Below are 17,038 nucleotides of genomic sequence, written 5' to 3'. Positions count from 1 at the left end.
TAAATAGTTATATCCAAATATAATTGATAAATAAAACACATTTTGTGGCTTGAGTTTAGTGTTTGTTTGGATTTCATTATCTTGATAAAAAAGTAAAAATATTAAAAAAAATAAAAAATATCTTTTTTTAAGAAGCTGCCATTTATATTTTTTTAAAAGATCTTTTTCTTTAAAAAAGATATTTTCATGTAATAAATAAAGTTATATCCAAATATAATTGATAAATAAAAAGATCTTTTTGCTTTTTTTTAAAAGATCTTTTTCTTTAAAAAAGATATTTTCATGTAATAAATAAAGTTATATCCAAATATAATTGATAAATAAAAAGATCTTTTTGCATGAGATATTCAAACATAAAATTATTTTTATTTTTTAATAAAATCTTAAAAAAAATAACTCGAAAAACAAACTCTTTATTATGTAAAGTGTTACGGTGGGTAACCGAAGATTGACTGAATGGATGGCGTTGGCTGGCCCAAATGTGTGAAGGAGGAGATTTCCGTGTACGTATGCAGCTCGGGAGACTCCGTCCAACTTGTGTTCGTAAGTGAATGGGGGGTGGTACCTGCAAAGACACTTCGATGCCTAAGTTAGCAAGGGTGTGAGCAGGTCTAGAGAGTATTGGGCTTAGAGATACCTGAGGGGTGTCAGTGTATTTATAGTGGTGAGCCAATAACCACCGTTGGAGTAGTGCCGTATCTTTAGGGTGTTAACCGCCCCCATTATTTTGGGGAGGTTAAGATATGGCTTTATGAAGCGGTTAGAGAGATTTTAGGGGCGGTTACTCATTTGAATGAGTGTAGCTAATCTCACGTCCGACTTCTTTTAGAGCAAGTCGTAGTTGATACCGACTTCTTACGTGAAGGTCGGTACTTAGCTAGGCTTAACCCTTCAGATTAGGCCTTTTATTTGGACCTGAGTCTTTGTCATTGGGTCAGAGTATGAACATAAAGAATGAAGAGAATTAAGGATTTTATTGGAGAAAAATATCAAGAGATAAATATATCAAATAGGTAGATACAAATATTAAGTACTTTTATACAATGGTGATAATTAAATCAAATAGGTAGATACAAATATTAAGTACTTTCATACAATGGTGATAATTAAAAGTAAAAGAAAATAGATAGTGAAACTCAGAGTGGGAAAAAATAAAATAAAAAAGATTTTTCAAGAATTTATACAAGATACTATGTCAAATATTAAAATACAAGAAGGTATTTTTAACAAAATCACTACAGAACAAGCTGTTGATTTAAAGAGATCTCACTACTACTAGAAGAGATCAAAGAGATAGCGCGGAGTTGTGGTTCTTGCATATTGAGGTTTTTTTGTAATTTTTTTTTGCCAAAACCTAACTTCCTCCAACCTAATTTACATGAGTATGAAGATAAAAATTGAATATTAAAATTTGGTTTATAATTATATTTAATAGATATTTATAATTACAAAAACTTTAATGTTTGTGAATATAAAAAATATAATTTTTTATGTCATTAGAAATTATAAATTTATTAATATGGTTGTGAAATTATATATATTACGTAGTAGTTAATAGTAAAAAAAAAAAGAGAGAAGCTTTGGCGGGTTTAGCCCGCCAGCCCGCAATTAGACGGGGCGGACTAGGATTTTAGGACTGCTTTACTAGGCGGGGTGGGCTTTCCCGCTTGCCACTCCTACCCTTGTCTCAAAACCATCTAGTATGGTTGGTTGGTAGTATTTACAAAATTATCTTAAGGATTCTTGTGAACAGGATGAGAAAGTGATGAGTGGATTGATCCGAGAGGTGCAATCGGCGTTTATTCCAGGATAGGCAAATTTTAGATGGGGGCGTTAATAAGTTGCGGAACTGTAGCATGGTTGAGGAAAGCTAAAAAGAAAGGTATAATTGTGAAGTTTGATTTCAATCACCGTTTTCTTTTCATTTTTGTGGCAGAGGTGTTAAATAAAATGTTGAATAAGGCTAGAGATTTAAATTTGATCATAGGTCTGAAAGTGGAAAAAGATAGTATTAGGCTGATTCGTTTACAATTCACAGATGATGGTATCCTGTTCTGTCCTCTTAATTGAGAAATTTATCGAAAAATCCTGACGTGCTTTGGTAGAATGCATGGGCTTGTTCGTTTACAATATTATATAAACAACTATCAGATATTCAAATGAGCAATATTATTACACTAGCGGCTTATGGAAAGTAATATGAATTTAAGTTCAAACATATAATAATTCAAATTTTTTAACAATACAAACTCTAATAATATTGATACGGTTCAAAATTGGTTAGCATGTCGGTATTAGAGTAGTGATTTATTTTTGGAACGTAACCGTGGTAAGGAATAACCGAATAAGAATTCAACAAGTTTAAACCAGTAAACAGCAGTTAAAAATATTAGGTGATCACCGTTCAAGACATCATGCGTAAAAATGGTTAGATTATTTAACATTTTTAACTTATTTTTATCTATAATTTCATTAATTTGTGTCAATTTAATTATATGTAAATATAGCTATTTTTTTTCTTTTAATAAGAAGAGAAGAAGTCTTCCAAACATTAAAAAGATCCAAAACGACCAACCGTTTTTACTTTTCTAAAATTTTCTTTTTTTTTCTTTCTCTTTTCACTGTGTCTGAACATTGAACGAAACAACACGCGCTTAGTTCTCTTTCTTTCTCTAGCACTTTACTATCTCCTCGTCGTAGTAGCTTCGAGATCGGAAAATGGCCAAACCGAGTGCCGACGATGGCGAGCTCCGGCGGGCATGCACGGCGGCGATTGAGGATCCCCACCAGAAGATCGTGATGGCGATCAGAGTAGCGAAATCCCACGGGATCTTGGGAAAATCTTCCAAGCTTGGCCGCCAGATGGCGAAGCCAAGGGTTCTTGCTCTCTCCAGTAATTAATTCTTCACTTCACTGTTAGATTTAACTATACAAACCTTGATTCAAAACACTTTGCCCTTTTTTTTCTCCCTTCAAAATTATTCATGTATGCTTTCTTCAACTTGCAGCAATCATGCTTGCTGCTCTGACTTTGGGGGGAAAATAATTATCTTACTTGTCTAAGATTTCGCTGTTGTTTTAAGCTTTCCAAATAGGAGTTCAGGTCCGAAATCGAGTTCAAAATTTAGGAGTAAACTCCTGCGAGTTTGCGAGTTGTGCCTTACTATTCATGTGTCGTTAGGCTCCACGAGCTTAGGTGAAATCTCGAATTTGATTACATTCAGAATATGTTGGAGTTTGGCTATTCTGGCTTGAGCTTCTTTGACCGTTAAAAAGATTCGAATTCTCAAATTCTGACATGTTACTTGAGTGGACTAAGCGGTGAACTAGTTGAATAAAACTTAGAGTTGATTGAACATTGACTATTTATGACCACATTTTGTGGCTTGGATTTAGTTCTGTAAGAATTAAGAGGATTGAGGATTTTATGTTGCGTTAGCTTAGTTTGTAAGTTTGCATAATGGTTTTGATGAAATGATAGGATAGAACAAGTGATTGTGTATGTACATTTAGTTGTGTTGCTCCCGTTAGGGTTTGTTAGATTTCTATGTGTTGTTTGTGACAGCATGCTATTTCCTGCAGTGCAATCAAAAGGTCAGAGGACAACAGCATTTCTTCATGTTTTGAAGTATTCTACGGGAGGAGTTCTTGAGGTATGTGTTCTTCTGAAGCTGTTACAAATACATATATTCTCATGTTTCACTACCTATATTCCCGTATTAGGTTAGATGTAGCCGTGTAGGTTATTTATTGTAGGTTATGAGATCATGATCACTACTTCAAGATGAAACATTAGGGAACAAAAATGTTGTAATTTTATCACTTTGGTGAAACTTGAAATCATTTCCAACACTATGGAGGAGTGATTATTCAACAATGTAAACAAGTGTAAAAACCATTGAACCTAAAAGTAAGTTGTTGGGGCACAAGGCACAATTATCTTATCCGTAAGAGTAAGAACTGCAAAGTTCAGTTTCGCAAAACTTATGTCTGACTCATTTTTGTGAAGAATATGTTCCCCGTAATGCTACAAGCCTGTTATGGAGGTTTTATTATATTTTACTACTGTCAATAAAAGTTTATGTACTTGCAGCCTGCTAAGCTATACAAGCTGAAGTACCTCTCAAAAGTGGAAGTTTTGACAAATGACCCCAGTGGATGTACATTTACGCTGGTAAAATTTAAAATTTCCAAAATGGACCAGATCTTTATGTTCTAATTAGAAACATATTGTTCTTAGTTATGAGCATAAAAGCAACATCAGAGCAACCGTAATGAATGTATGTTTTTGTAGGGATTTGATAACCTCAGAAGCCAGAGCGTGGCTCCTCCTCAGTGGACAATGCGCAATATTGATGACAGGTACTACCTTTGAGGGAAATGAGGACTTAAACATGGATTATTTAGTGCTTGGGATCTGTTTTAGGAAATGGAAGTTTTCTCATTGGTTCTCTACTTTTCTTGTAGGAATCGCCTCCTTCTTCGCATCCTGAACACATGCAAAGATGTTTTGGGTCGCCTTCCTAAGGTTGTTGGTATAGATGTTGTTGAGATGGCTCTTTGGGCTAAGGTACATCTGATGATGATCTACTATCTAAATCAAAGTGCTTTCTTCACTCTATTCCATGAGTACTTTTTTGCTTCATTGGCTTGGTTACTGTATATTCTGTTTTACAATTCGTGTAGTGATTAATTGCTGTTAATTTTGCAAAATGTGAAATAGGAAAATACACCCACGGCTCCTGCTCAGAGTAAAGTTCGAGATGGTGTTCCTGTTGCTTCTGCTGTTTCTGAGACGGAATTGAAAGTCAATGTCGAAAAGGAACTTGTCTCCCAGGCAGAGGAAGAGGACATGGAGGCTCTTTTGGGAACGTAGGTGCTATTCTTCTTTGTCTTAAATGTTCAATTGAAGTTAAATATGATGTGTAAGATTATCGAAAAAGTGTTGGCCTCTGTTTTCGTGTCTTCTGACAAAAAATGTATGTTGTTGGACTTGGATCCATGTAATTCAATTTTATTAATTAAATTACATCTTTCACAATGGCAATGCAGTTATGTCATAGGTGTTGGTGAAGCTGAGGCATTTTCTGAAAGGTTGAAGAGAGAGCTTCAAGCTCTAGAAGCAGCAAACGTGCATGCCATTTTAGAAAGTGAACCTTTGATGGATGGGGTAATAATGTCATTTCAATATTTTATAGTAGCTTACTTCTCTGATCTACGAGTTCAAATGGCCAAACCTAGGTTGTCTAAACTATCACTTCAATTAGCAGTCTAGCAGTTTGACAGGCATCAAAGTGTACTTTATTATTAATAACAATTTGGATTCTTGACTTCTGTACAAAGTTTAGCCAGCTTCTCTGATTCCATGCCTGATTAAAAGATTCAAATTGTGCTGACATTCTAAGTTGTAACAAGATCTAATTATTGTCGCTTAATCTGTTAGAGCTGCTGTGATATGATAATTGATAAGTGATAACACTGATCAGAAAATGCAATTGATTGTCACAAATCCCCATGTTTCTGATTCATCATTTCCTCAATAATTATATTATGTTATATGAAGGGGCTCAATAATTATATTATGTTATATGAAGGGGTTCTACTTCATACTAATTTTTGCCTTGCAGGTGATGCAAGGACTTGAGTCAGCAACAAATTGTGTGGATGACATGGATGAATGGTTAAACATATTTAACGTGAAACTCCGGCACATGAGAGAGGACATTGAATCAGTAAGGGCTTGTACCCTGCAAGTTTCAAATAGTTTTCCTAACCTCAAGTTATTTTGTGATTGTAAAGTAGTGCTTGCTAAAGTCATGGTTCATTTGTTTAGTTTTCTTTGCCCCTTTGTTAATGCAAGGCGGCTTATGGTAAAAGTGATTCTACAACAAAAATCTTCTGTATAATTGGAACAGCTGAAATTTAACCCTTCTGGAAGGTTACTCTCTTCAGCTTCTACAAAATTAAAAAATATAAATAATTTTTTTCCCTGCTTACAATAAAGTAAACATGCTAATGATTTTAGTTATTTTACCTTTAGTGTTGTATGAGTAGCTCATATTTATTTCTATCTTAAAAATCAGTTCCAAGGGTATTTACTAGATTATGTAGTGGCAATAAATTCCATTTCAGAAGTTCTTAAAAAGTACTGATATCTTTATTTTCTCTTAATAACTTATCTGATGTCCAGATAGAATCCCGCAATAACAAATTGGTAATGCAATCGGTGAACAACAAATCTCTTATTGAGGAGCTCGATAAGCTTCTTGAAGGATTGAATGTCCCTCCAGAGGTATGTCTTAAATAGGTGAACTATATTATACGTTAAGTCTGATGAACTTCGTTATCATGTGTTTATTTGTTGGATGCAGTATGCATCAAGTTTGACAGGAGGTTCATTTGATGAAGCTAGAATGCTTCAGAATGTAGAAGCATGTGAATGGTTGACTGGTGCCTTACGTGGTCTTGAAGCGCCTAATCTAGACCCTGCATATGCAAATATGAGAGCTGTAAGTCCTCTCTCTTACTTTTCTTTTGTTAAAATAAGTCTGTCATTGTTTAACCTTTTGGGAAACAGAATTATTGTGGAATATGAATGCTTGTTTGTTATTTTTCAGCAAGGTATTATGTGCAAACTTAGGCTTAGGTATACTTTTAGTACCTGTAAAATATAGGTCATTTTGATTTTTGTTTTTTAAACCCCGGTCCATCTAGATTTTGGTTCTTATAAATATTTTAAGAGTATGTTAAACCTTAAAAATATGAAACTTTGTTTTGTTTTTATTATAAATATTTTCTAAATCTTCTTTGACTTAACATTATCATTCAACACAAAATCCAAGTGATAAGGGCCGAAAATCTAATATTGAAAAAAGAGACCAAAACCAAAGTAACTCATATTTATAGGGATCAAAAACATATTTAAGGCGACAAACTTATGAAGGTAACAAATGTGGGATTTTTGTTCATTGCTGACTACCATTTTGATTGGAGAGAATTTCTATGAGAGCACTATGAATTTGGTATCCCAAAGCTTGTTTTGTAACAGACCTAAAAATCATCTACTTTGTGGTGGTTCATGCTACCTAACACAGGTTAAAGAGAAGCGTGCAGAACTTGAAAAATTAAAAACTACTTTTGTTAGGAGAGCATCAGAATTCTTGAGGAATTACTTTGCTAGTTTGGTGGATTTCATGATAAGTGATAAAAGCTACTTCTCTCAGGTATTTTTGTAAATTCCTTATAGAACTAAACTTTCGGCTTCTTCGGCAACTTTTGTTTTTAAAATCTCTGTCTGCTTTCTCAAAACAGCGAGGACAGTTGAAGAGGCCTGATCATGCGGATTTGCGGTACAAATGCAGGACATATGCACGTCTCTTGCAACACTTGAAGGTTAAATTGTGGACGACTTGTGATATTTTGTCAAATCGTATTTGCTGAGTCTTTTTTAATGCTTTCTCCCTGAAATATCTTTTTATGAACTTGCAGAGTCTTGACAAGAATTGCTTGGGTCCATTGAGAAAAGCTTATTGCAGTTCTCTAAATTTGCTTCTTCGCCGAGAGGTCTGTTATAAACCACATTGCTTTATGTTTCTTAATTGCCTGGCATTAACATTCTTGATATGGCTTGCTCTTTTATCGTTGTTAACAAGTTAGCACTATGTATTATAGAAGGTATTACATTCCGTAAAAAGTAATTGTCCTGTTTTTAATATGCACATGGGTTAAGTAAAACATCAATACTAGAGTATGTTGAAAAAAAAAATTAGTCATTGTTGTTTAGAGTTTATCAATAGATGGTTATTTGTGGAAAAAATAAAATCTGTTTAACGTGACCACTTAGATTTAATATAATAATAAAGATGGAAAGGGAAACAAAAAGAAAAAAAAGAAAGGAAGGAAAAGAAAAAGAAAAGAAAAGGAAATGCCAAAGTCGGACCATTTTATGAGATCCCCTTAAGAGATTAAGTTTATCCATTTAAATATGAATTTGTATTTAAACTGTGTTTTTTATGCTTTGATATGCATATAGAGTCTGAAGTTCATGCATTCTTTTGCAGGCTCGTGAATTTGCAAATGAACTTCGTGCTAGTACCAAAGCATCTAGGAACCCCACGGTTTGGCTTGAAGGTTCTACAGGTTCTGGTCAGAATGTCAATGCCACTGACACTTCAACAGTCTCTGATGCTTACGCAAAGATGCTAACAATTTTTATCCCACTTCTGGTGGATGAGGTAATTGATATTCTTTCATTTTCAAAAAATAGTTTATAATCTTTCGACTCTATAGTTCTTCATTGTTCTTAAACTGCAGAGTTCATTTTTTGCACACTTCATGTGCTTTGAAGTTCCTACGCTTGTTCCTCCAGGAGGTGTTGTTAATGGTAATAAACCTGAATATGATGACGATGATGATTTGGGAATTATGGACATTGATGACAATGACAGTAAATCTGGTATGTGTTCTGGACTTTCTTAGCATAGCCTTCCTGTACTTTGTAGTTATATTTCATAAATTTTAGTTTGATTTTCCTCTTTCATTTTTCCCCAAAATTTGACATTTCTCTATTTTGTAGGTAAAAATTCTGCCGAGCTTGCAGCTTTAAACGAATCACTTCAGGATTTGCTTGATGGAATTCAAGTATGTGTCAAACATATTCTATATCACTTAGCATGCTTACTGTGCTTCTGATATTTGTGAGGCTTAAGGGATCTAGAATCACTCAATATTACATTATAATCATGTCGAAAGAAACACAAATAGTATTTTTCCCTTGTGATAATCATGATATATATTGATCTCTCAGTCTCTTAACAGTATTTTTATGATTTCAGGAAGACTTCTACGCGGTTGTAGATTGGGCATACAAGATTGATCCCTTGCGCTGCATATCAATGCATGGAATAACGGAACGATATCTTTCCAGTCAGAAAGCCGATGCAGCAGGATTTGTACGCCTTTTGCTTGGTGACCTAGAGGCTCGTATATCTATGCAGTTTGGCCGTGTATGTGACAAAATTCATGAAGACCAATTTTACCACATACATTTAGAATATTGATGTTCTGAAAAATAAAATCATTTTTTTGGAAATGTATTTTTGCAGTTTGTTGATGAAGCTTGCCATCAAATTGAAAGGAATGAACGCAATGTTCGCCAAGTTGGTGTCCTATCCTACATTCCCAGGTAAAATGGATTCTTGTATTTATCTTTATATGTATACGGATTAGGATTTTGTTGACTTTGGTGTGAGGATTTAGATTGTAAATATTTTTGGTGATCCTAAATTCTAGTTAGCATCTTTAATATTTTTTAAATATTGCATCTTATAATATTTAAACAAGTGTGAGCCAGGGGTGCATGTTTCCACTTGCATGAAAATCACGCATTAATATCAATATTAGTTGGTGACTAGTAAAACATACTTACCATAGTGTTGTACTCCATCAACCTAAGTTAAAACTAGTAGATTGACATGCACGAAATGGAAGTGTTGATCAATCCACATTTTTTACTTTTAGGTATAATCTAAAATTATTACTTATCTTCATTAAAAGAGTTGGAATTTAATTGAGTAAGCTTATTTTTCTTTTCGTCCACTTAATATCTCCCTTCATATTTTTTTTCTTTCTATTTTATCTCTTGACTTTCTCTAACTTGTGGATTAAAAGAAAAGGAAGAGAGAGAATTCGGACATCAAAAGGTTGGTATAATTCGATTGTGAGATTGGTTGAGATGTTTCTACTTTATCCTCACTACATGATATAATAGTTTTTGTCTAGGCAGCAGTCAGAAGTTTTAGCTGTCATTCTTAAGCTATTTACTGTAGTAGTGCATTTTCTATATATCTTAACTCCAAAATCTTTAATTATGATTGATATTAAGTGGTTTTTCATTGTGTTGTATAGATTTGCAACCCTGGCAACTCGGATGGAGCAGTATATTCAGGGACAGTCTAGGGATTTGGTAGACCAGGCATACACAAAATTTGTAAGTGATTTGCTAAAAACTTTGTATAGTTTTATGATGTCCGATTCAATTTTCTGCGAAAGTTCTAGTTAAGGATTACTTTCAAGCACCTGCTCTTCACAGATGATTAGGTTAATTGCCCAGTTTTAAATGTTCACTTGGATTAAGAAAATAATTAAAAGTGTATTGAAGTTACAAGAAGTTAAAATTATCTGACTAAATTACCCATAATTATTTTTTCTACTTATTATCTCCCTTGCATTATATCCTTGTTTCACTTGATTGATTAGTGGTATACTTAGAGGAAAAAATATTTAGTTATCTAAATTTTCTAATTTCAGTTTTTGTCGGAACAATATTTAAAAAGTGGTTAATTATTTCCAATTGGAGGGAGTACCCCAAATAAAATTTATGGAAACCATACAATGAGTAACCTGTCTTGAAAATCCAGTGTAGCACATGTCCTAACCTTTGTTTGCATACAATGGTGGAAATGTTACTTTGACAGGTTAGCATAATGTTTGCGACTTTGGAAAAAATAGCACAAACAGATCCAAAGTATGCTGATATTTTTCTCTTAGAGAACTATGCCGCCTTTCAAAATAGGCAAGTTTTTCATTTCCCTGTGCCAAGAAGCAGCTTTGATACCTTGTTTTATTTTCAACTTGTTGATGATGTTGATTTTATTAAAGAAATCCAAATGCCACATTTCAAACATTGTTTGTTCATTTTATACAGTTTGTATGACCTTGCCAACATTGTGCCTACTTTGGCTAAGTTTTATCACCAGGCTAGTGAAGCCTATGAGCAAGCTTGTACGCGCCATATTAGCATGATAATCTATTATGTGAGTAACTTGTTTTCTATTTTCTGTCATTTTCTATACCATTGCTTGAGTTGATGATCCAACTCATTATTTCTCCTTTCTTCTTTTCCTTTGAATTAGCAATTCGAGCGCCTTTTTCAATTTCATCGGAGGATTGAGGACTTGATGTTCACAGTTGCACCTGAGGAGGTTAGTGTTTATAGTTCTTTTTTGTTAATCTTTCATAAACTACTGCAGTAAAGCAACTTCATCTGTCTTGAATTCTTGCATGTATTTTGCTCATCATGGAGTTTGCTCATATAACTGTAGAGTCACTAATCACTTTTTTAAGTTTTCATTGAGCTTGCCCAAGTACATCTTGGTTACACACTCCATCCATGAATGTGCCCTTTAAGGTTGTAACTCGAGTTGATAAATTATTAAATTGGTTCAAATGCTGAAAAATTTTAGTTTATGTTGACTATATTTTTCCTTGCCTCTTTCCGTTATATTAGTTTTACTACAGTATACTTAACTGGGGTTATAGCTATAAGGATAAAACTGGAAAAAAATGTACTCTTCATAGATATTCACAACTGACAAATGATCTTAAGAGAAATTATTTTTTGCTGAAAAGACACTTATTCAAAGCATTATATTTGTGTATATTTGTCCTTACATCTTGGTTATATGGATTTAATAGTTAGCAGACTTTACACCGAAATCATGAACATTTGCCTTTTAAAATTCATAAAAATCTTATGTTCTTTTGTTAAAAAAAATGGCAACAATTTCAGATTCCTTTCCAACTCGGGCTATCAAAGATGGATCTTCGAAAGATGCTAAAATCCAGTTTATCGGGGGTAAGGTGATTCTTATCTTCCATTTAAGCACCTCTCGGCTCGCATATACTTAACCTGTGAATCGTCTTTTCTGTTCTATTCAGGTTGACAAGTCCATTGCTGCAATGTACAAGAAATTGCAGAAGAACTTGACTTCAGAAGAACTATTACCCTCCTTATGGGATAAATGCAAGGTAATGGAGCAAATACTTATAGTAAGAAAAGACCTATTATATGTAGGAAACAACCCAAATTATAATTGGCCAACAATGCCCAAATTAATGGAGTAAATATTTCAATACCAAATTTGAAACTGCTTTAGTTTGGATGGCACAATGTATAGCAAATTAGCAAGATCAGATAGAGTTAACTTTTTATGTTGTGTGTGTATTTTTTTTACAATAACTTGTAATCAAATTCTCTCACAGAAACAAAATTAGAGAAAGCCTCAGGAAAGATTTTAGTACTAAGAACATCATGTATGCAAGTGAACAATTTTCTTACTACTTCCTCAAAATTATTGCAGAAGGAATTTGTTGACAAGTACGAAAGTTTTGCACAACTTGTGGCTAAGATTTACCCTAATGAGAATATCCCTTCGGTAACAGAGATGAGAGAACTTTTAGCCTCCATGTAAAGGTGTGTGTATGTATATATAACGCTATGTTGCCATCTTATGTTGAGTTGCAATGTGTCAGTTCAACTATTTTATTTAATTTTATTTATTCAATAAGTCATTATTTTTTGTAGTTCTAATTTATATTGAAGCAAGCATTTTAATGCATCATCAAGAGAATGGTATGAATGAATATCTTTGCTAAGTGGCCAACGTAATTACCATTACTTAGCATCTAATGCTTCTTTAAACTAGCTTATTTTATGATATATGTTATTATGCTAAGAAAAATTTATTTCGTGCAATGCATCAGTTCAAGAAGCTAGTTAGAATTACTTATCATCTCTTAATATAATAAGTTTTTTCATATATGGTGAGCAAGCTATATCTTAATCCGAACATGGTAGATATCAGTTGTTGAGTTCTAGACATAATATGGCTTAATGCAACTTATTAAGTGAGAGTATGGATGAATATGAAATTATCCTAGTTTGTGTAATTCAACTCCTGCCAAATACCGAATCTTTATGTTTCTCCAAGATATGATGGATTAAATTCCTTGTCTATCTGTTTATAATTTTATATATATAACAACATTACCAATAATAATTCTAGTTTGACTTTTTCCTAGTTGCCCCGTTCCCACGTGAAGTCGCCACCGTTGTTAGATAATTTATTTTTATCAATATAATTCAAACATATATAGCGACGACTATAATAAATTTAATGTTGTTAACTAACTAAAAATATGCAAGCAAAAGTTGTTTTAGCAGACTCCAATACTCCTATAAGCTAAACTCGTTTTATTATTGTTATTTTCGTATAAATTAAATTAAGTAGTTGATTACGTTGTTAGTACATGATTAATCATGTGATTATGTGACAAGTGGTGATTGACAGCACACATTTGCGTACATGATTAGATTTATGCTACTCAAAGATTATATTCTTCCAAAGATTTGGTAGGTAAAAGCGATCCATTAGACTATGCACCCCCAAGAGAACTTTATTAAAAAAGTGTTAATTTTAAATATTTAAGTACTACGATCACTGTTAAACACCTTTATATTAGACTTCAATCATATTAGATCTATATTAAAATCAACACTACTATAAAATATATATTAAAAATAAATTAAATTATATATTTATTTATACATGAATACATTATAATTGATTTTAGTGATTGATTTTAGTATGTCAATAATTTTAATTTGACAAAAGATTAAAAATAAAATAACTAGGCAACAGGTACTTTTTAAATTTTTTTTTTTTGGTGATCTTGTTTCTTTTATTAATAGACTTTTTAATCCTAAAAATTTTGATATTATACCATAAAATTACTTCTCTTAAGTTTAAACTTATAACAGAAGGAATATATTAAAGTATACAAGAGTGGATTGGGAAAAAATATGGAAAATATTATGCCAATTTATGTTCCAAAAATTAACGTTAATTTTTATATCTTGCTATAAACCATAATATATCTGATACAGATACGAGGTTGTTGGTCTTAAAAATCAATCAGATTACTAGCTCCGTTGGCTTACATTATTAAAATTTTTAGTATTATTTCGTTTGTTATGTAATTTATGTTATTATATGTTGATAGATAATATATATATTCAAAAATTAATAATTAGGATATGAAAATTGAAACTGTCTGCGTCTCGATAGAGGAAATGGTATTGGAAACATAAAACTGTTGATGGAAGACATAATTTATTAGTGGGAGGCAATAATTGAAGGATAATTTAGGCACATTTGTTTCATGCCAAATAGGAATAGTATCAAATTAGCAATAACGAACGAAATATATTCATTTCCATACTTTGAAACTTTTTTAAATAAACTTCAGCATCATTATTTTATACATTTTGAGTGGTGGGAGTAAAATAGCACTGTTGTTAGTGGATGAATTTCTTCGGAGAAATCATTCATGCAACTTTCTCTCTCAAGGTACACTTGATTCTAATGCAACATCAAATTTAAAGATATAAACTGTAGGTAATTGATGTGCCTTTTATACCATTTTTATTAATCCATTGTATCAAAATATATAATGCATGATTCACCTTGATTCCAAATTATTATATTATAGCACTTGCCACATATATAATTCAAACAAACTGATGACCGATATTGTTTTTATTTTCTCTATTCCTCTCTTTTTTGTTTTGTTTTCCCCATATCACATCCATCGTTCTCAACAATTTGTTTCTGTATAAAAAAATGTATGAGATAGATAGTGGCGGGTATTTTTGGCCGGCAGTGAGAACTGAGTTTTATATTAGACCTTTTAAAGTTGAATGAAACTTGGAACGTAGCGAGAAAGTATGAGAACTAATTAAGAATGAGAATGTGTTGTTGTGTGTGCCTCATTTTGACTTTGACCTCTGAAAAAGCATCTGAGAATGGACGGAAAAGCAATCTTGGAGGCTAATTTTTTTTGGATATTACAGTAGGAAGAGTGTAATACATTAATTTGATGTAATACATTGATATGAGAGTTTTCAATGTTATAAGAAATCGTGACTTACGATTTTAGAAAGAGACAAAAAAATTGTGAAAATGAAATTAACGATTTTGAGTAAGACAAATTTTTTTTTAGAATTTCTACAATCATGAAATCGTTACTCTAATTTTTTAAGTTGATTCTAACAATTGATTGTTGATCCAAAGCTTTCTAATTATTGTCCTCTTCACTCAAATCGTTGGTAACGATTTTAAATAAATCGACACTAACGGTTTTTTTAAAACTAATTATGAGTCTCATAGTTAGGCATTACACACTCAAAATTTCATTAATACGTATTACACAACTATAATGAGCATATCAAAAATAATTAGCGTGAATTTATATATATTTATAAAGTTAGGAGTAAAATTTAAATCCAAAATCTTTAAATAAAGATAAAAAAATTATGTCATTTAAGTCATAGTTTGTTGGTATCTCAATCGTATTCTTTTAATTTAATTTGTAATTTCATTAGGTATGCCTAATAAGGGTCTAATAACTCATTCACTATTTATAATTTCTACAAAATTAATTTAAACATAAACTTTGTAGTTATCATTTCGTGTATCCTTTTGCAATTGAAGTTTGATAATAAGTTAAGAATTAATCCAAATTGGAGAGTGGAATTAATTCAACTATACCCACGAAGAGCATGAGGTTCAAAGTTCAAACCTAATTGGAGAGCTTCCACCTTCTTTCCTGTAGAGTCAACATGAGAGAATCTTTAGTTAAGGCTTTTACGTATTCTACATACTAGTACTATATTTTCAATAATTGTAGTGTTGTAATGTAATTACTAATTACTAACTAGAAATTAAACTAGACAAAAATACATAATGTAGATGATTATAAATAAAAAAAAATAACGATTATATTATATGTATATTAAAATCAGTTATTAAAATTAACTACCAGTATAAAATATATTATAAATACATATTGAAAATAAATTAAATTGCACTTATATTTATACACAAATATATTAGTGACTGATTTAAATAGTTGATTTTAGTATATAAAGAATATTTTAAAAAAAAAATAATAATAAGACTATTAGCCAATATGTGGGATTAGAAGCCCCACCGGCCAAATTGGTGGACCCAGCAAACCCGGTTGATGTCAAGGAAGTGATAGTTCTTTTAATTCTTCGATCTTTTGGTTCTTCTCCAAAGAAACTTGACAAAAATATCTCTGGTCTAACCACCGTGCATGCATGAAGAATAATTAATGGAGATAAAGATGAGATAATTGATCCCCTGTACTACTTGTAATTAATAAGGCTATTAATTAGTTTGTCTTAATAAACACATATTTTCCATTAATACATATACTAATTATTAGGTTTCTAGCACACGCTTAACACTCGTGTTATGGATATTTGCTAAAACGAGTTTAATTTACTTATAAAGCATTCAAATGTGAACATGAGATTAGGATTGTTTCGTCTCTATTCATATTCACTTCAAGAAAATAGAATTATTTTGACATGATTTTTTTTAACGGCCATAGTTAAAGATAAAAATTAATATATATTTTTGATAAATATTACAAATGTCAAATTTTTTATATTTTTTTGACGAATAATTTAATTGTAGAAAATTACTCCTTAATTTTAACACTTATTTATTTCTAACTTACTCCATTATTCTTTTTTTTCGTTGAACTCCGTTAATTTTAGCATCACACTACTTTCAATTTAGTATCATATTACTCATTCTTCATCTTTAAAATCTCAGTTTATTCTTCAGTTTCAAGATTTTATATCATTCTTTGTTAAAAAATTTTGTTGAGAATTTTTTATGGTCAATAAGTGTCAAAATAAATAGTATTTTTGACGATTAATAAGTATCACAAAAAATATATTCTCAAATTTTTCTAATAAATTATTTTTGACGACCAATATTTATCAAAATAAGATTTAAACTTTTTTTATAATTACTTATATGTCAAAAATATTATTTTTGACAAAACTTTTATTAACATATTTTCAAAGTTAAAATAGTATCAAAATTTATTTTTTTGATGAATTTTAATTTTTTTTGACACATAATAATCCTAAAAAATAGTCTATATTGTTGTAGTGATTCTCGAAAAAAAATGGAAAAAATAATTAATTACTTTATTCGGAATTTGGATTAAATGTGGAATGCCTTAATAATAGAGGCTTAGATTTAATTATTTAACAATCATATGATATAGATTTCTATTTGATAAACATATATAATGTGAATATGTAACATTGATCTTTATTATAGATAATGTGTTGATGTTTTTTTTTTTTTAATACTCT

General features: G+C 31.5%; 1 protein-coding gene across 1 annotated transcript; it reads left to right on the top strand.

Annotated features, from left to right (window-relative positions):
• Positions 1-2,593: 2,593 nt before the first annotated feature.
• Positions 2,594-12,297, top strand: LOC107495964 (exocyst complex component SEC3A). Its single transcript, XM_016117161.3, has 25 exons — positions 2,594-2,893; positions 3,583-3,653; positions 4,094-4,174; positions 4,295-4,362; positions 4,468-4,570; positions 4,724-4,872; positions 5,053-5,170; positions 5,628-5,732; positions 6,191-6,292; positions 6,372-6,509; positions 7,095-7,223; positions 7,312-7,392; positions 7,489-7,563; positions 8,061-8,234; positions 8,314-8,455; positions 8,576-8,640; positions 8,835-9,005; positions 9,105-9,184; positions 9,907-9,988; positions 10,476-10,573; positions 10,706-10,814; positions 10,914-10,982; positions 11,570-11,635; positions 11,719-11,808; positions 12,141-12,297. The coding sequence occupies exons 1-25, from the start codon at positions 2,719-2,721 to the stop codon at positions 12,249-12,251; spliced, it is 2,652 nt and encodes an 883-aa protein (XP_015972647.1). The 5' UTR covers positions 2,594-2,718; the 3' UTR covers positions 12,252-12,297.
• The last annotated feature ends 4,741 nt before the right edge of the window (positions 12,298-17,038 follow it).

Source organism: Arachis duranensis, chromosome 6 (genome assembly GCF_000817695.3).
Source record: "Arachis duranensis cultivar V14167 chromosome 6, aradu.V14167.gnm2.J7QH, whole genome shotgun sequence".
Classification (NCBI taxonomy): Eukaryota; Viridiplantae; Streptophyta; class Magnoliopsida; order Fabales; family Fabaceae; genus Arachis; species Arachis duranensis.
The sequence above is the reverse complement of the archived record's forward strand: the minus strand, read 5'-3'. Positions and strand labels throughout refer to the sequence as shown.